The sequence below is a fragment of the Oxyura jamaicensis genome, chromosome Z (assembly GCF_011077185.1).
Source record: "Oxyura jamaicensis isolate SHBP4307 breed ruddy duck chromosome Z, BPBGC_Ojam_1.0, whole genome shotgun sequence".
Taxonomy (NCBI): Eukaryota; Metazoa; Chordata; class Aves; order Anseriformes; family Anatidae; genus Oxyura; species Oxyura jamaicensis.
This window is the reverse complement of record NC_048926.1, coordinates 65,743,633-65,763,289: the sequence shown is the minus strand read 5'-3', so window position 1 is coordinate 65,763,289 and position 19,657 is coordinate 65,743,633. Positions and strand designations below refer to the sequence as shown.

General features: G+C 36.2%; 1 protein-coding gene across 7 annotated transcripts in view; it reads left to right on the top strand.

Moving 5' to 3' along the window:
- DMXL1 (Dmx like 1) overlaps positions 1-17,068 on the top strand; it is an 88,218-nt gene extending 71,150 nt beyond the window's left edge. For 3 of the 7 annotated variants that reach the window (XM_035309307.1, XM_035309305.1, XM_035309310.1), the window contains 12 exons: positions 1,135-1,197; positions 3,570-3,656; positions 4,343-4,464; positions 4,575-4,716; positions 8,588-8,638; positions 8,916-8,976; positions 9,413-9,540; positions 9,704-9,796; positions 10,263-10,354; positions 10,945-10,997; positions 12,705-12,922; positions 13,350-17,068. In XM_035309307.1, coding sequence (XP_035165198.1) covers positions 1,135-1,197; positions 3,570-3,656; positions 4,343-4,464; positions 4,575-4,716; positions 8,588-8,638; positions 8,916-8,976; positions 9,413-9,540; positions 9,704-9,796; positions 10,263-10,354; positions 10,945-10,997; positions 12,705-12,922; positions 13,350-13,574 — 1,335 coding nt within the window. In that variant the 3' untranslated portion in view covers positions 13,575-17,068. The remainder of the gene's footprint in view (positions 1-1,134; positions 1,198-3,569; positions 3,657-4,342; positions 4,465-4,574; positions 4,717-8,587; positions 8,639-8,915; positions 8,977-9,412; positions 9,541-9,703; positions 9,797-10,262; positions 10,355-10,944; positions 10,998-12,704; positions 12,923-13,349) is intronic. The other 4 variants (XM_035309311.1, XM_035309312.1, XM_035309309.1 and 1 more) reach the window with 3 other exon arrangements.
- The last annotated feature ends 2,589 nt before the right edge of the window (positions 17,069-19,657 follow it).

The window sequence follows — 19,657 nt, the reverse complement described above, 5'->3', positions numbered from 1 at the left end:
AAAAACAGAAATAATCAGTCTGTGATTGTAAATTGACAGAAAAAAAACTTTGCTAAAGTCAGCCACTCTATAAAAGTCAGCCACTCTATAAGGTTGATATAGAAGTTACCACAAAAGAATGACAAACATCAAAATTTCAAAGGCCCAAAATGGTAACCTAATCAAAATTCTAAACGTTTGAGTTTCTCCCTACCGTGGTCATCCTGGATTTATCTACTGGTTTTTATTGCATTATGATTCAATTTTAACTTAAAAAAAAAAAAAAAAAAAAGAAAAAAAGAGCTCATGGCTGTCATGTAACAGGTTTTATCTCTGGTAACTTCTCCCAGGCTCTAGCTTTCCAGGTTGCAGACTTTGTTAAATGTGTTCAAGCTTACCCTTACTCCCAGCAGTTCAAAGAAACTCATTGTTTCACTTAATACACATATACCAAAAAAAAAAAAAAAAAATCTGAGTAGCAGAATTAGAGGAGAAAGAAGCAGGTCAAAACAAACTAAAATATGCAGGAGTATTCATGACTAATAAAACAATGGTAGCAAATAGATCTGTATAAACTAATCTTTGCTGTCACAGCTGGAATATTACCTTGTTTGGATATTCGTGTTGAAGCTATTTCTGTTCAGTATTGACTACATTTAAAAGGAAAGATGTTCTTTTGTCTTGTGTTTGAAGATGTACCATTTCTGATAAAGTCTTCTGTTAATGCAGCCATGTTGCTGTGCTGTATGATAAGGTGTTTTGGAATATTTTAGATATGCTTTACATGTTTCTAAGCCTTTTACCAGCATATTTTATTAGCTTTATTTTGTATCTTTTTGTTACTAACAATATGTCAGTGGAGTTTCCTTATATTCCAAGACATTAGATTTTTGAGATGACAGTGCTGTTACAATAGAAAAAAAAAATGGTGTTTTCTGAAATCAAGTGAGAACATAAATTTAGGAATTACCATTACTAGGTAACAGAATATGTAAGTGAAGAAGTATATGTGTGTGCGAACAGACTGTTGTGCTTTAATTGTTGTGCGTTAATTGTGTTGGGCTAAACAATAAGGGGCTAAGGATTTCCTTGATATCTTGCATGTTATGTCTTATCTCTACTCTTTGTTCTGTGGTTGTTCCTTTCTTGGTGAAGTCATTAGAGGACCATAATGAAACCATGAAAAATTCTATGGTGGAGGAGCCCATCATCAATAAGGTACACAGTAGTAATAATCAAATTAATTAGACTGTATATCATTATGAAATCTTTCCTTTTTAACAAGGTGCTGGTACCCCTTAAAAACACATTGCTGATGTAGCAAATAAATCGAAAAAAAATCAGTTTTTCAAAAGACTGAGTTACACTGGTCATCCTACATTTGATTTCCAGTAAACTTAGTATCTTAGAAGGCTGGATTAAACAACCAGATAAGAACAATACATATTACCAAACTCTGTAGCTATGTTAAGTGAAGATGTGAGGTGGTAAATTGCTGAAGTGACTTGGAAAATTCAGCAGTACTGTGGGAAGTGATATACAGAAACTTTTACCTGTCTGTAGTGGCTAGAATACTCAGAAGTAAAGATGGTAAAGTTAAGCTGCTTCTTAGCATCGCATTGGCATGATATTGATAAGTTTTGATGAGTCTTCATTTTAAGATGGCAACAAATGAGCCAATACAACAAATGCCCAGCAACTTTCTTAAAAGACAGGTAGAAGAGACTAAAAATATTATGCTTACAAATACAATGAGAAATACTGTATTATTCAGGCTTTCTTAAAAAATAAAATGGAAAGAAGATAGAAACAAAGACATCCTGTTATATCCCTGAGCTACCTTTTTATGATTAATTATATGATAAAATAGTGTTAGCAAGCAGGTAATTGGAACTGACTGGGAAAAACAACTTAATTTTTTGAGGGTTTCTTTATCACATAACACGGTTGTAGTGGTTTTGCCCTGCTGGGCAGCTAAACTCCACCACAACTGTGCTCTCATTTGTCCTTCTCAAAGAAAAAAGCTCACAAGTTGAGATCAAGATAATTTAATCAAAGGGAAAAGAATGAGGGGGAAAACAAAACAAAACAAATCTGCATGGAAACAAGGAGGGGGAAAAATACTTTTATTACCCATCAACAAGCAATGTTCAGCCACATCCTAGGAAGCAGGACCTCAGTGCAAGTAGCTGTTTGGGAGAACGGACATCTTCATAATGAGAACCCCCACCCTCTCCATCCCCTTCTCCAGCTTTTATTGCTGAGTGTGACACCATATGGTATTGAATATCCCTTTGGTTGGTTTAGCTGCCCTGGTGATGTCCCCTCCCCACCTCTTGCTTGCCCCCAGCCTGTGGCTGGGGGCAGGCTCTGTGGGGATTGGATGTCCTGCTGTGTCAGCACTGCTCAGCAATAGACAAAATACTGGTGTGGTATCAGGACTTCAAATGCAGAGCACAACACTTTATGGGCAGGGAAAGTTAACTCCAATACAGTCAGACCCATTCCAAAAGATCAGGTTGTGTTTTTACTTTTAATAAAAAGTATTCTCCTCTATGGTGCGTAACAGCAACAGTTCTTTTCCAAAACTTTAAAAAGATCATTTGCACTTTGAGAGCACCATCTTACTGCTTTTCAGAGAAGTAAGAAATTTAGATGAAGAGGCTAGAGGAATCATAGCTCTGGAATAATGTTATGTTTTTGTGAAAAGTACCAAATGTTAATTGAGATTTGAATGTATGTCATGATTTATGTTTGCCAGTACCTTTTTTTTTTTTTTACCATACAATTATTTTGTAACTACAACAGACCAGAGACTGTAGTCTGTCAGTTTAAAATACATGTAATGCTGCACTATTCAATTTCGAACAAGAGTACTACAGTGCTGATAAAGATGTAGCTTAGAATTTTATTGTATGCTGGCATGTGCCTGGATGCACTTTTAAATTGAGAAAAGGTAGGCAAGATACAAATGCAACATTAAATTACATGAAAGAAAAGAGAACTTGATAGTAAAAAGACAATTTTTATAATAGCTGCTGTTTTGTAGTACTAAAATGTGACAGGGCACCGTAGCAGATGTATGTAATTGTGGAAAATGGTGAATAGAGAAACTGAGAAAGGTCAAACATTTTCCTGATCAGGATCTTGTCTGCACCTTCTTTCAGACTGTTTGATCAGTTCTAGTGCTAAAAAATAAATTGCAAATACATCAAGACTCAATACTTTTTTATTATTGACACCCTCAGGTGTCACTGTCCACATCAAGCCTCAGTAGTTTTCAGCATACCTGGAAAATTTGAGAATGAACATAGTGTTGCAACTTCTGTGACAAATTAAGTCATCTGTGTTTGTGACAAGATGTCAGTGGGAAGCTAAATTGCTTCAGCGAAACAGGTTTACTGTAATAACTGCAAGTCACATGGTCACATTTTTTCATATTTTCTTAGAATTATAATAGAAGAAGTATGAGATTTCATGTAATCTGTTGCTTGGTCTCCGTACTTCCAGCAAAAAAAAAAAAGGCAAAAAAAAAAGACTGTTGCACATAAGTTTTTTGCATTTAAATATGCTTTACTTCTTAAATACAGATAGAAACAGATTTGGGATACCCAGGAGGCAAAGCAAGAATAATTCATAAAGAGTCTGACATCATTACTGCTTTTGCAGTCAATAAGGTGAGTATAAAGGATGTAGGATCATCTAATTGAGTTGTACTTCCACCCATTAAACAGGTAGCAGTCTCCTTATGAATAGGCAGTATATCCGTGGCAAGCTGTCCTGGTACAGCTTGAATTCCCAGTACTCCCTTCTCTAAAGCAGTTCTTACTTATCTTACCATAATTGAAGATGTATTACAAATTGTCTTCCTTTCTTGTTGTGGAGTGGATGGAGGCAAGGGAGAAGTGACCTCTACTTTTTCTTTAAGCTTGTGTGTAGGACAAGCTTCTCCTCTCTTCTTCACTCTTCTTGTCTCTTCTTCCTCTCTCTCTTCTTCCTCTCTCTTTCAAAGAAGTCAACTTACCTTCTCCTGTTTAACCACTGAAGCCTTAAATAAAGGAGTGAAAGTGAGATTGGTTCCAAGCATTATAGTACAGTATGAGATAGTTAAGTCTTCATTATCCTCTGAGAAAAGCAAGGAGAAACTAGAGCTGCTTGAGAGCTATAAAGTAAACGTTGGGTGTGATGCTGTCCTGGATAGAAATAAACTTTTAAAAGGAAACCTCAAGCTTAGCCTGTTATAGTAGATAGATTTGTAGACAGAAATGTTTGCTCTTGTGCATGGATTAACTGGGATGTTTTTGAACAACCAGCATCCAAGTATTCCTTCTGTAACTGTTTCTCTCTCTGTGACTCTTTTCAGGCAAATCGGAACTGCATTGCCATAGCTTCGAGTCATGACATTCAAGAATTAGACGTTTCTGCAATTTTAGCTACACAAATCTACACCTGGGTTGATGATGATGTGGAAATAGAAAATAAAGGGTATACTTCCTATGTTTCCAATATCACAGGTTGACTGTGTAAATCAGCATAACAAAACACAGTATTTAATACTGTTATTTGGAATCTAACTTATGTTGTTTCATTTATAGGGCAGATGATTTCTTAGTTATACATGCTCGTGATGATCTGGTAAATGTTCAGGGAACCACTCCTTATACCCATAGCAATCCTGGCACACCCATCAATATGCCTTGGCTTGGTAGTACGCAAACTGGCAGGGGTGCATCTGTGGTAAGTCACTTGTCAAAGATTAGCCTTATATACTCTATTTTTCAACTTTTGTCTGCTCACTGTTGCTATTTTTTTTTCCTTACGATTAACATGTGGTAACTGTAGCGTTTCTGTGTAATTAAGGTGAACTGGATTTTTTTTATAATTTATTAATAGGTTAATAATAGGTTAATAGCTTAAAATACTGCACAAAATTTGATTCACCAACTAAGCAAGCAAAGTTCTTAGTTATGCCATTTATGCTTTCTTTACTGACATCATTTGAAAATAAAGAATCAAGGTTGAGTGAAGAAGTTGCAGCTTAAATTGTTCTTTAATGAGCTGAGGCCAAATGCGTTTTCTAAAAATGCATTAATTCACATGTCAGGAGATAAATAGAAAATGGACTGAAATATTTGTGTAAAATATCAAGGTAGTTTTTAGTTCAAGCAGAATCTGAAGTTTCATTCTGAGTTCCAGACTATTCCAGATTTTATTTAAAAGTAAATACCAGTTACTACTCTAGTACAAACTGTAGTTTTATTGCATGTATATTGTTATGGGCCTTGCAGAAAGGATAGTGAATGAACTCCTAAAGCATATTTTGTTGGTAGGGCAGGGGCTTGTAGTGAATTGAATTAAACTCTGGAACTGAGCAAATTAAATTTGGGGGAAAATGGAGATTCCTGTCTTCATAAGAAAAATGAGTAAGGCAGTATTTCAGAAATAGGACCAGATACAAACATAATGTGTAGTTTGAGCTATGTGTCAGTGGTGATAGTGTTTTTTTTTAAGCTCCAAAGCTGTTGGCAGCTTGTCTTGTTTTCTCTGAAGGGCTATGCAGTTTCCCCCACAATTTTGCTTAGTAGCGTTATTAAATGTGTCCATTCTGAGGATCATGTTTTTATAGGACGTAATCAATTTCACTGTTTGGCATTTCTAAAAAAAAAACTAGAGTAACCAACATCCAGTAAAGCATGACTATGTCCACAAGACTAAATTGATCCTTTTGATAATAGAGGTGACACCTGTACAATGGTGGCTTCTATTCGTAGAAGCAGATACTGTGTCTGGAGTAAAGCTTGACCCTGAGCAAAAATATATTTGCTCAGATTTAATTCTGATCAAATAATAATTCTACTCTAGCTCTTGGCATACTTACCCTAGTTCCTATGCAGCACAGATGCTAATAATGCAGATCTGGTGATTAGTTAGCTACGAGGTGCTTAGTTGGAGCCACTTAACTGGGCTGAAAGAGTCACACAAGACACCTTTATCTCTCAGCCTATCTGCACAGAGATGTGTTTTCCCAGGTAACTGAATGCATGAAGTCCTATCACTTGGCTGCACTTCACGGCATTTAACAGCTCAGGGCAAGTCAGTAAGTGTAGCAGAACGATAGAACCATATGTTAATTTATATTTATATAAATAGCGTAGTTTGAGTATTAGGAGCAGTAAATAAAGAATGAGTATTGTTGCAATGCTCAATGTTATCCACATGTGGAATTGGCTGTTGTATCAGTATCTACATCTGTGCGTTGGATTTAGGAATTGCTGATCCCAGTTACCACTTTTCCAGCTCTATCACAATCAGGTCTTACCACAAGTGTTTTTTGAAAGCTTGTCATTTTCTCCTCTCACTTTCAGATACATTCAGATACTTTCTGTGTGTGTGTGTGTGTGTAATTTGTGTGTGTGTATTTCTCAACAAAGTAAATGCATAATCTGTTAATGCAAACTGTTCTTATATGGCTTTTTATTTTATGTGTTGCAAAACTTCTTTCCTAAAGATAAATGGCTGTGCTTGTGTAGAGTGCATTTGCTGTTAAACTTTGGACCTAAGTTTTGGGTGGCATACTGTTGGATTCTGGCAGAGGAGTAGAGAACCAACCAGAGAACGCAGCCACACCTGCCCTGTAGGGAGGGGATACAAAGGTACTGAATGAAGGACAAAGTAAATAAAGGAAGATACAGGATTCTTGAGAGAAAATGATGTTACTCAAATCTGGAGGAAAACCAGCTTGAACAAAAATTTTCAGTTGCCACTATTTGGTACTTTGTTCCTTCACATACTGCTTTTGATCTTTGTTCCCATCTTTGCTTTTCCATGATTTGCAGCCCATTTAGTAGATCTGCAGCCCACTGTTCTTTCCTACTGCTGGCTTTTCAGTCATGTTGTCTTTGCTTCACTTCCATCAGCAAAGGAAACTATTTGACTTTTTTTTATGATACACAAGAGTTAACTGCATTTTATTAGCTCTAAAGTGTTTTTTTTCTTACTAGTCTTCACTGTTTCCTCTTAATTCATACAAGGTAAGTGCAGATCACCACCAGATCTTTCACCTGATCCTTCAGCTATAAAGCAACACAATTTTGGTGAAGAAATAGAATGAGCATGAATAACTTTCAAATTCTTTTTCAGTAATATATATACAAAAACAGTGAATTCAGAGAGCAAAGTATTGCAATTATTTGCTGACTGGTATACACATTACTCTTGGAGGAATGTTGTCCTCTAATGTCTTGTTCTAGAATGTAAAATATTCTTTTATTCACTAGTATTTTACCAGGCCTTTGAGCTTTTTTCTTTATGATTTAAAGTACTTACAGGAAAAAAGGAAAAAACATATATTTGAAAACCTTGATTTATATGTTGCTTTATCTTCAGGAAAGTATTTGGAAATAAATTACAGTGACTAACAGGCTTTCCCTTAAACAAATAATAAAGCTTTGAGAACTGAAGCATCTAAATCTACTTCCAAAATGCAATCAAGAGGATTGCAATTATCTTACTAATCAGGAGGAAAAAAAATCACAAACAAAAACCACAAACAGGAAATTTTAGCAACATTTTAAAGTGTTTTTCCTACTATTTGCCAATTGAAAAAAAAAAAAGGAAAACATTGCTTTCCAGCTCTTCAGAGCATATGTAATAATATGGAACAAGTAATAGCTTGTAATTTATACTTTACTCCAGTTGACAACCTAACATGGAGGCCAGGGGAGAATAACATACTTAAAATACTTGACTGGCTATCTGCTGTTTCAGTGGCAAAGCAGTGGCAAAACACTGTACAGAATTATGGTTGTTGAAAGGAGTTGAGTGCCAAGTTGGTAGCAATAAGTAGTAAGTGATAAGCTGCTGTGTTGCAAGTGAGGTCTCTGTCACAAACTTTTGTTATTGTTTAAAGCTAACACCTTGCCTGAATGTGAACTTATGCTATTTTATTTCATGAATGTTCAAATAAATAATACATGCATGAGCAAGAAAAATGCAACAATTCTCAGGAGGAAAAAATCCTCCAAATAGCCTGATACTTTTGAGGACAACTGACAAGAAATAAAAGAATGAAGACTTAACTCTGACATATAGTCAAAGAAAAGAAGGGAAGAGGCATGCAAGGAAAATCCAGATGCATTTCCCTGATGAGAAGTCCCCACGGTGTCTTTCCAGTTGGGGTATTGTGGATTGGACTTCACTTAATTTGATGTAGTTTTAATCTTAATTGTCTGATGCCTCCAGTCCTCTCCATGTATTGAAACCTTCACAGTGAGGAATTAATTAAGCCTATAAGAATAAACAGCGTTCTTGGTAATGTATCTTACAGAAAAGTTTGGAATTTCTGGAACCAAAGCAATGCTGAAAATATTTTGGATCTGTATTTGCAAAATTAGTAAATGCTTTTAAATAATACTTGATTAACCAGTTACTAGGTATGTTGCTTATTCCAGATGGCCACAAATAATAAGTTACTTTTCAGTCATTAACAATAAATTAACTAGACCTGAACTAATATATTCCCTCCTATTTTTTTTTACGTCTGTTAAAGTTTGTTTACCTCTTTCTTTACATGCTTCTGCCTCTCTCTTGCTTATCTTACAATATTCAGGAATATTCCAATAAATTTAATGGAATCAGAAAGGAATTGGCAAGAAAAGAGGTAAGACTGCAGTCTGAGGAGTGTTTATATTTGGATCCATAAGTCTCTGAAGCAAAGATTAATATTTTCCAACATGTATAAAGCCACAAAAGTATTAATATCTATGCTAGTCCTGGAAGAAACTGACTTCTGTCTGAATTTCTAAAAATAGTACTTGCTTTCGATAGGAATTTTTATAGGAAACAAATCATCTGCCATGAATAATTATTCTAGTTCAGTAAGTTTTATGTTCAGTGGTGGTTTTAATTTTTTTTCTATTATTTTGTATATTAAACAGATGCTCAAGAAGGCTATTAATAATGTCAGAAGAATGGCTTCTCATCCAACATTACCATATTGTAAGTTCAGTGTGTTTTTTAGAACTGCATATTATATAAAAGTTACGTAAAGCTTATACACTACAGAATAGCCTTTGGAAACAATGATTTTTTAAACCAAACGAGTATTGTATTTCCTGTTATTTTGACTTGCATGAAGGATGGAAGGATAAAGCTACATTAGTATCAACAAGTAAATAGCTTTGTATTTCAGAACCATCTAAATATAGTTGTTGAATAATAAATACATACAGTTCAATAAGGTTTGAATAGCATGGGTTTAAGTTTCAGTGGCACCCATACTACATTATGCTGGATACTGTGACAGATGCTGTGGCTTTAGCTGTTTTGAGGATTTTGTGAGCTGGTGTGAGATTTCTTAAAAGTTTTGGAAGAAACCTTGCTGCTCAACTACAGGGATGCCTGTAAAAAGTCAGTTAACTGTTTTCTCTTGCAGATCTGACAGGTGCTCAAGATGGTAGTGTAAGAATGTTTGAATGGGGTCATGCACAGCAAATCACTTGTTTTCGGTCTGGTGGCAACTCAAGGGTAACTCGAATGAGGTTCAATTACCAAGGAAATAAGGTAACTAACAGGATGCTTCTGTATTTACCTATTCTCTTTCCTCAAACAAGTTGTAAATTAGCTGAAGCATCATATTCTTTCAATCTCAAGTAGCTTCTCTGAATTGTGGGATATAATTTCTCTGTAACATATACATACATATTTATAATTTATCTCTTTTCAGTTTGGAATTGTTGATGCTGATGGGTTTATAAGCTTATATCAAACAAATTGGAAATGTTGCCCACTTACTGGAACCTCACCAAAACCATATTTGGTAAGCAGGAAACTAAACTTGCTTCCATAAACTTCTTTTGTGCTCTTTTATTTCCTTACCTCTTTAGACATGTTAAGACTGAGCAAGGATTGTACCGATAAACTCATATTAATCAAGATTTAATAATACGTTGTTGCTATTCTATAGTTCGTTTGACAGACAAATTCTCAAATTCTAATCATACTACTGAAGTTGTAGAGTAGGAATTGCAATGTCATAACTGAAATAACTTTAATGTTCCTTGAGAATTATCAATAACTGATAGTTGTTAAATAATCATCAGTACAGGGGGACTGGATGGAAAGTATACTTACATTAAAAATTAACAGTATCAGAAGGTATACATGTACCCTTATATCCTGTGTTCATTAAATTGTTTTTCAAACGACCCACTTTCCTGAGGAAGTTTAAGCTTTCACATTTACCCAATATTTTTTTTAATTATTTCTAAACTGCCTTTTTTCAGACCTGGCAGTGTCATAACAAAACAGCCAATGACTTTGTTTTCATCAGTTCATCATCTTTGATAGCTACAGCAGGATTGTCTTCTGACAACAGGTAACAACTTTTTAATTACTGCTCTGATGATGTGTAAAGATGAAATGGTACCATGTTTTCTTCCCCCTCCCCATGTTCTGCTTCAGCTTTATGATGATTCTCTTTAGGCAGTTTAAGAGCAATGTGCATACTTCCTCACCTCTTTGTTGGAGGTAGAGAGAAGCAATATTTACTCCTAAATTCCATTTGCTTACTAAAGGTATGTAGGAGGCACAAGACCTCTGTTCATGTTCCATATGAACATGTCTTAAAGTATTTTACAGACTTAAGTACTTATGTATAGCTCTTCAGATAACACTTTTCGTTGATTTGGATGAAGTAGCAAGAATTGCTAACATTCAGCTACAAAAGATTGTAATCTCAATATGAATCCTTTATGAGAATAAGTGGTAATAGAATGATTGTGTAGCAGGCATGTTCTTCCAGTGTATGTGTAAGTAATTTGGGGTCTGTTCAAAAGTAATCACTTTTAAAGCTTTTTTTCCATGCTTTATGCCTGAAACAGTTTTCCTAAGATTTGTAAGACTTCATTCAGATGTTCAAAACAGTTAAGCATGTTTCTCATTGATTAAAATTCTTTTTTTCTACAGAAATATTTGTCTTTGGGATACTTTGGTTTCACCTACAAATAGCTTGGTGCATGGTAAGTAAAATACAATGAGCAAAATATTTGATCACAGTAAAAATACCTGTCTTTATTGAAAAGTTACTGTGGAAAGCAGTTTTAATACTAGTAGTAGAACAACTTTCACTGCCCCACGTAGGTGCATCAGCAGGAAACTAAAAAACAGATTATTGAGAGATGATATAAGACTGTATATAAATGGTTCCATGGACATGAACACCTTCCTTTGCATTCGTTCTGTCTTTGCATCACTAGTGTAATCACTGAAAGCCAGACATCTGTTATTGGTGGTTTTTTAAAAGACTGAATAAAACTTGTTTTTTTTTATAGTGACTAGCATATTTAGAAAATGATAACTATAAAGCTGTAAAAACTACATTTGTTTTTTTTTTTCAGAGCTACCAGAGGTGTGTTTGCATGGATATGCATACACATTCTTCAGCTCCAGGTTTTTATGGCTGTGTCTGCACTCATAAGTCAGAGAGGCCCCACTCAACACTAAGCATTAGATCAAATACTGGTACTATAAAGATAGCTTTAGACACTTCTAGATATATTATCTGTTTGAAGAATACGAGTGGACGTGCTTTTTAAGAACTGTAATGTATTTCATTGCCTCAGTTAGAATTCTACCCTCAGAAACCATGGTTATGAAATGGTTCTCTGAAATTATGTACATGAATAAATATGCCACATTTCCTGGAAATTTGATGATTTTTTTATGAATAGATTTGACAAGCAGGTGTGCAATAAGATCTCATATAGTAATTTTCAGAGTATAATTTTAAAGATGTGCCCACTACTATATTTGTTAAATACAGAGTGAATCTTTGCTTTCAAAGATCGTCCAGTCATTTTTATTCTATGGATTATGCCAAATATATCATGGAATGTTTTAAATGTTTTCTGGGTGTGTGTACAGCTCTATAAAAATACTTAGAATAATTAATCCTGTAAGTATGCTTTTTGAGATGTAATGAATATTTAGCTGAGTTTCATTGTTTTTATTACTAATATTTTGTTGCAGTGAAAAAGAAAAAAAAAACAATGTCTGAAACACAAGATTAGGCTGAGAGAGTGAAGTTGTGAACACCTTTTAACTAAAGTCTGGTAAATGCTTAGGCATTATATATGAGGTGCATGAAATTTCGAAACATAGATTTAGAGAACCTTTTAAATCAAAGGTACAATATATTAACATATTAGGATTTATAGCATCTAGTCTCAAACATACTGAGCTTTGTTCTGGTAACTGTAATCTTTCTTTTACTTCTACTCATTTGGAAGAGTAGACATATCCAAATCTGTAAACCAACAAATTTAAAGTAAAATAGCCAGTGGAAACTATTGTCATAAGATACCCAGTCAAGTAATTCAGGAAGACATTTTGTGTAGGAAACATGCCTTGAAATAATAGTTATTAGACAATTTGAAAACTACCTGTTTCTGATCAAGGCTTAATAGTTTGATTACACAGGGGCAAGAAGAAGGGTATGATTTTTCTTCCATACAGATTATAACTGCTTCATTTGGTAATAGTACAACTTCAGGATGTCTGAAGTAAACCCAGCTTCAAATACATATATTGTACTGCATTAAGTAGGCTGGCTGTGGTCAGCTGGATTATGGCTTCAAAGCCACTGTTGTTACTGTGTTGAACTATTAGAGGTTCATGTCAAATTAACGTTAGTACAGTGTATTTATTTAAATTACTTTGGCTTTCAGCTTTCATCTGTCACGACAGTGGAGCAACTGTTCTGGCATATGCTCCAAAACACCAGCTCTTAATCTCTGGAGGCAGAAAAGGCTTCACATGTATAATTGACCTCCGCCAAAAACAGCAGCAACAATTACTCCAAAGTCATGATTCTCCAGTCAAAGCAATTGCTGTTGATCCTACAGAAGAGTATTTTGTCACAGGATCTGCTGAAGGCAACATAAAGGTATTAATAAGAGGGAGGGAGCAGAGAGGTAGAGATGTTAATGTGTAAATTAGTAAAAAGGCACCATGCATAAGTGTGGAATAATCAGAGATCATATATTCTGCATTTGTTCTCATTCCTTCATTTTCACATATAGTACTTTAATTATGAAATGTTAGTCTTACCTTGCAGTAATCTTAGTACCTCACGTAATCTTACCTTAGTCATCCAATATATTTCTTAGTATAGAAAATGAATATTAATATTCTGTAACCATGTAATTACAGATTGCTACATATCTTTTCTTTTGTAATTAGTGTCAGAAAGATGAATGCAGATCGTAGTTCACTCCAATTTTTCTGTGACTCATTACGAGTGAGATATTATTAGTGACTTAAGCTCATGGTAATTACCATTATGAGAGATTGATGCTTTGATGCTTTTTCAGGTATGGAGTCTGTCTACATTTAGTCTTCTTCACACCTTCATCAACGAGCATGCTCGGCAGTCACTCTTCAGAAATATTGGGACAGGAGTCATGCAAATTGAGACAGGACCAGCAAATCACATATTCTCCTGTGGTGCTGATGGAACAGTAAAGATGAGAATCTTGCCTGATAGATTCAGCCCCTTTAATGAAGTGTTAAAAAATGATGTGAAGTTTATGATCTAATATTTTTTCTCAGTACAGTGTGTAACATTCCCCTTCAGCCATCTCTGAAAATATTTTTATTGAAACTAGCCAACAAGCAGATATATAACGATAGCTCGTGCCACAAAGATGCTTCTTTTGTTTTCGTATTTATTACGTGGAACTTTTAATCCCTTATGTACTGATGCCTTAAAGATTAATAAGATCCTTCAGATTATGATTGTTGCCTAAAATAAAAGCTATACAGCACTCTGAATATATATTTATAATGTTCCTAAGATGTTGATGAAGTGAATTACTCCTCCTTTTAGGTAGCTACACTCCCACCAGGAGTTTACCATCTGGGCATGGCCTTTATAACCAACACCTGGCCTTTTCCTAACAGCAGATCCGGATAGGAACCTTAGGTAATGTTACTCCGTCACTGTGGCAACTATAACTGTCTCTCATTAACTTGTGTAGTTGGCCAACAATAATAATTTATACCTATATCTGGAAAAGAAGCAAAGCCTATTTTTAGCTAGATACTCCTAGCGTATCGGAAGCTGGCCATGCAACATTCATAAGAGCCGCTGTCTGTCTCCATTCCTGGAATCCAGGCTGTATACCTCTTTAACTCACTTGGTCTCTTTCCTCTGCTCTAGGGTATAAGAAACTGAAGGACATTGTGTAACTTGTCATCTGTTCTATAGCTTGACTCATTGCCATCAGGATGGCAGACTTAGCTTTAAAAAAGTAAATATATTTTTAACCCTGAACACTCCCTTTACAAAAATATGTAAATATTAATGGATATCTTCCTATTAAAATTGTCAAGATTATTCATGAAGATTTAATCTTGATCAAAAAAGTACAGGAAGATACTACTTTTAGGATATGGCATTAGAATTTCTTCAAAGAATATTTATTTGCATGTCTGTAGAGGAAAAAAAAAACTAATTTATTTTTACATTTTTTCCAGTAAGACTTTATTTAGCCCAAAGATACTCAGTTCCTTCTTAGCACTTATGTTCTTGTTTGTCTGCTTTTCCTAAATACTTAAAAAAGTAAAAAGGAAAAAAGTTCAACAGCAAAGTACTTCAATACTGTCACTCTTTGTACTGTATGTTTACATCTGGTTTAAAATGAAAGGAAAAGTATACTGAAAAGGCTAGATGGATTTTTTTTTTTTGCCAAAATATTAAACTGCATAACTTAAATGTTTGACCAAAATATTAATGCACAAAGCCTTTACGTTTTTTTTTTTTTAGTTGGCTAAAAACTTTTTCTGTAAGTATTTTGGTTTATTTTTCCTGACCTGATTCAAAACTTGAGAGCTTGACAAAGGTTTAATTTGTAAATTAGTTGTGAGGCTGGGTTACTTGAATGCCAATGGTGTACTTTTTGCTAAAAGATATTTTGTGAAATATAGCACCAAGATATTAATTGTAAGATAAACTTGTCAGATTAGGAACTATGGGGATAAATAAAGCATAGTAGAAGTTGAAGGGCTTGTAAAATGAACTTTGTAACATTCTCAGGATGCTTTTATCTTAAGAATATAAAATTGTTTAAAAAGATTTTGTAAATTGTATTAAGGTCATTTTAAATGTATGTTTCGCAAGTTGCAGTGCAAACACTATGAAGGTTTTTATGCACATAACCTGAATTTTCAAATTGTGCAATAAAAAGAATGTGAATACTTTGCCATGAAGAAACATTGTGACAGCATTTTGAACTGGTACAGCTGTTCAGTGGTTCAACTGTAATTGTTCTTCCACAACACTTAGTTATAGATTGAAATCAAATTTATATTAAAACAGTTTAAGTACAGTGATGGACCAGAAAAGTGACTGATGAAAAGTGACACCGCCTTACAGAACAGACTTGCCCAATGTGTGTCATATCTGCTCAATGACTGAGTTTCTAATAACCTCTATTCCTGTTAAAAAATGAAAACCATGGAGTTACCTGTAGCACACTCCTTAAGAGAATCAACTGAAACCCTGACTTCTTAGCCGCTTATATACCTGCATTAGTTTCACACAACCACTGAACTAACAAAGTTACATTAAGAAAAGGAAAAATGTGCAAAACTCCGACAACATTGTATAACGATGTCCTTGATGTTTTGTCCTTAAATATATATAGAGAGATATATATTTCATTAGCTTTAATATTTCAAGCTTGTTTTATTGTACTGGCATTCACAAAAAGACGTCTTTTCATCTGTGAACTAACTGAGCAGATCTTATGTGGAATTTGCCAAGACATACAATGTTGTCGTTTTTTCTGAATCGAGCTGCACTATGAATATCCTGGAAAACTTACGCTTATACCAGAAAAGTAATGACTATGAGCAGGCATTTTCAATAATGTTTATAGTTACCATAAGTTACTCTCAAAACTAAATTATGTAAAATCACTATGTATTTGCCCACACCTTCATAATATTTCCAATAAATCATGCAGAAAGTCAACCTTCTAGATTTCCATGTTGCTGCTACTTCCTTTACAAATCAGTTGTATGCTTGTATAATGTTAATTGATGTTTAACAATTGTGGTAAGTCATTTTATTGGTAGCTTTATTGTAACGATGGAATAATGGATGAGTTCTGTTCTATCTGAAACTTTTTAAAGGGACATTCTCAACTTTAAATCAAGCCATTGGGGAAAAATGGAACTCAAAACTCTTCTAGCTGTTTGTTCAACAGCTTCCACCAACTTGTCTTTCCAGCAATTAGTGCTTTCTCCCTGTTGCTAAGTCAGAAAGAAGGTTGATACTGGTTACCCAGGGTCTTATGAATGCGGTAGCTGTATGCACAAATTGAACTTAAAATTTACATTTCACAGTGTTTAATCTCCAATAATTCCATAACAAAATAACTGAGTTGATAATGTCTCTTTTAAATATCATAGGCTAGCAGTTGTGACTTGTGTTTGTCCATGTAGTAATACATAATGCAATCAGTTTTTCAAACTTGTGTTGTTAATTGATTTGGTTACCTCAAGCAGATTTGTGATCCAAGTTCCTCAATATTACTTTATTAACATGTGAGAGTTAAACTCTGTCCATCTGGGTACTTAAACTGACTTGCTGTGTGACTTGCAAAACAGATAATTCTCAGCTGACAGCTGATATCGCAGAATGTTCATGGAGAAGGATGGCGAGTGGAATAGACTTAGATTTTGTACCACACTAATGTGGCACAAGCTGAGCTTATGTGCTCTGATGTGTTTTAGGAACCTCGCTACCACTTGCAAGAAAAAAAAAAAAAAAAAAAAAAATTTTTGGGGATATTCTACATTAGGTACTGCTCCCTTCCTCCTAAGAGCACCCAATGTTAGCTTAGTTGCAATAGGTATGAAAATAAGCAACCGTGATTAAAAGACAATAAGCTTGGAGCCTGGATATGTTCTCCAAGATAATTTTTCAAATGTTTATTTTTACTAAAAGTAGCAAAACAGCCTCTAATGGCAGGTTCAGCACACTGATCAAATACTTTCTATAAAATAAAGATACTGATTTACCAAGTTTCTTGGTGTTTTATTCTTCCCCATTTCTAGCTCTAAAGCCTACACTTTTTTTAAAATCTTCTTGCCTGTCTTTTTTATTTTAATGCCTTAGCTTTGTTTGCACATTAGCTTTCTGGTGTCTTAGTTTAAGTGCAGCACATTATTTAACTATCAGTTGCATTTGTTTTAAGTTTTACTTCTCAGTGACTTCTCAGTGCATGGTGCATCCTGTTGTTCTCCTTGGTAATGCTCACTTTTTAAAAAAAACTAGAATCACAATATATGGAGTTGGAAGGGATCCACAAAGATCACTGAGTCCAACTCCTGCCTTCACGCAGGACCACCCAGAAATCAAACGATGTGTCTGACAACGTTGTCCTAACACATTAACTTCATCAGGCTCAGGCCCCTGGCCCCTGCCCTGGGGAGCCTGTCCCACTGCCTGACGACCCTCTGGGGGCAGAACCATTTCCTAATCCCCAGCCTGACCCTCCCCTGTCCCACCTCCAAGCTGTTCCCTCGGGTCCTGTCGCTGTCCCCAGAGAGCAGAGCTCAGCGCCTGCCCCTGCGCTCCCCTCTGAGGGAGCTGCAGGCCGCCATGAGGCCTCCCTCCCCTCAGCCTGCTCTGCTCTGGGCTGAACAAACCAAGGGACCTCAGCTGCTCCTCATGTATCTTACCCTATAGGCTCCTCACCATCTTGGTTGCTCTCCTGCCCTACTTTGATTGCACTCTAAATTAGTTTTATGCCCTTCTTCCATTGTGATGCCCAAAACTGCATACCCTATTTGAGGTGCAGTTGTCTCTCCTGGCTGCCAGAGCACACTGCTGGCTCATGTCCAACTTGCTGTCAAACAAAACCCCTAGCTGTTCTCCAGCCTATTCTCCCCTGTTCTGTACGTATAGCCAGGGTTGCCCATTCACAGGTGTAGAATCCAGTATTTGTTAAACTTCATATTGTTGGTGATTGCCCAGCTCTCTAATTAGCCAAGATCTCTGCAAGGCCTCAATATCCTCAACCGTTCCTCCTAGTTCAGCATCATTTGCAAACCTACTTAGTACATATTCAAGTCCTGCATCCAAGTCACTTATGAAAACATTCAAGAGAACTGGCCCTAACGTGGAGCCCTGGGGAACCCTACTACTGACTGGCTGCCTGCCAGTAGTAACCCCATGTACTATAACCCTTCAAGCCCATCAGATTATATATTTGTCTAGCTGTATGTTGGACATTTTTTCCAGAAGGATACTTTAAGAAACAATTTTGAAAGCTCTGCTGAAATCCAAAAGGTCATATCAACTGGCTTCCCTCGGTCAATTAGGTGGGTGATCTTGTCATGAAAGGAAAATAATTTTTTTCTAATGGGACTTTCCCTTCATGAACCTGTGACTGGCTATGACCAATGACCACATTGTCTCTCAGGTGTTTTTCAATAACTCCCTGAATAATCTCCATAACTGAGGTGAGACCAATAGACCAGTAATTACCAGGGTCATGTTTCTTGCCCTTCTTGAAAACACGAATAAAGTTTGCCAGCTTCCAGTCAACTGGGAATGGTCCCAAGACCATTTGAAAATAGCAGAGAGGGTCTTGTGTTGACCAGCTCTCTGAGTAACCTAGGATGAATCCCATCAGGCCCCATAGAGTTCGTCTCCCTCAGAGCGTATCAGCAGTGTTGAAGACAGGGTGAAGGGTGTTATAAACTTTTCTGCTTTGAATATGTCCCTCTTCGTGAGGTGACCATCCTCATGAAGTAACAGAGTAATGTTTTCTCTGGTCCTCCTTTTGCTGTTAATATGCTCAAAAAAAAAGTCATTTATATGGTCCTCTGCAGTAATGGACAGTGTCAACTCTGAGCTTTGGCCACACTAATTTTCTCCCTACAAAGGCAAACAGCATTTCTGTAGTCCTCCCATGTCACCTGACCTCACTTCCAGTGGTCACACACTTTCTGCCTAAGCTCTAGAAGAAGACCCCTGCTCCACCAGGCCGACCTTCTGTCCTGCCTGCTTGACTACCAGCATTTTGGAATTGCCTGTTCCTGTGCTTGTAGGAGGTGGCACTTAAAAATTGACCAGCGCTGATGGACTCATGACTTAAAAAGCAGTTCCCCAGGAGACCTTACTGAGTAGTTCCCAGAGCAGCCTGAAGTCTGCTCTCACTGAATCCAGGATTGAAGTTTATGGTGGCAGTTTTCCTCCTATCAACAAAGATTTTAAACTCAGCTACTTCATGGGTGCTATGGCCAAGACAGCCACCCATGGAGACCACCTCTGTTCACCAGCAACAGATCTAAGAGGGCATCTTTCCTAGTCAGCTCCCTGAGTACCTGTCTAATTTAAATTAGAAAGGCTGTGAAGGTCTTAAGAAACTCTTAACTCTCCAATTTTCTCATTTCTAGAAAGGAGAGATGTGTGTTCCCACTCAAATAATTACATGGTAGGCAGCCAGCTCCTGCCAAAATTAAAAGCACCTCCCTGCGGAGCGCAGTAGAACAAAGGCATGATTTTACCCGGGGGTTGCTGTATGACAGCAGTAACTCCTGTGGCATTGCTCTGGTGAAGCACTGCACCGGGGTGCACCCCAGGAGCCTGCTTTCCCCCGGACCA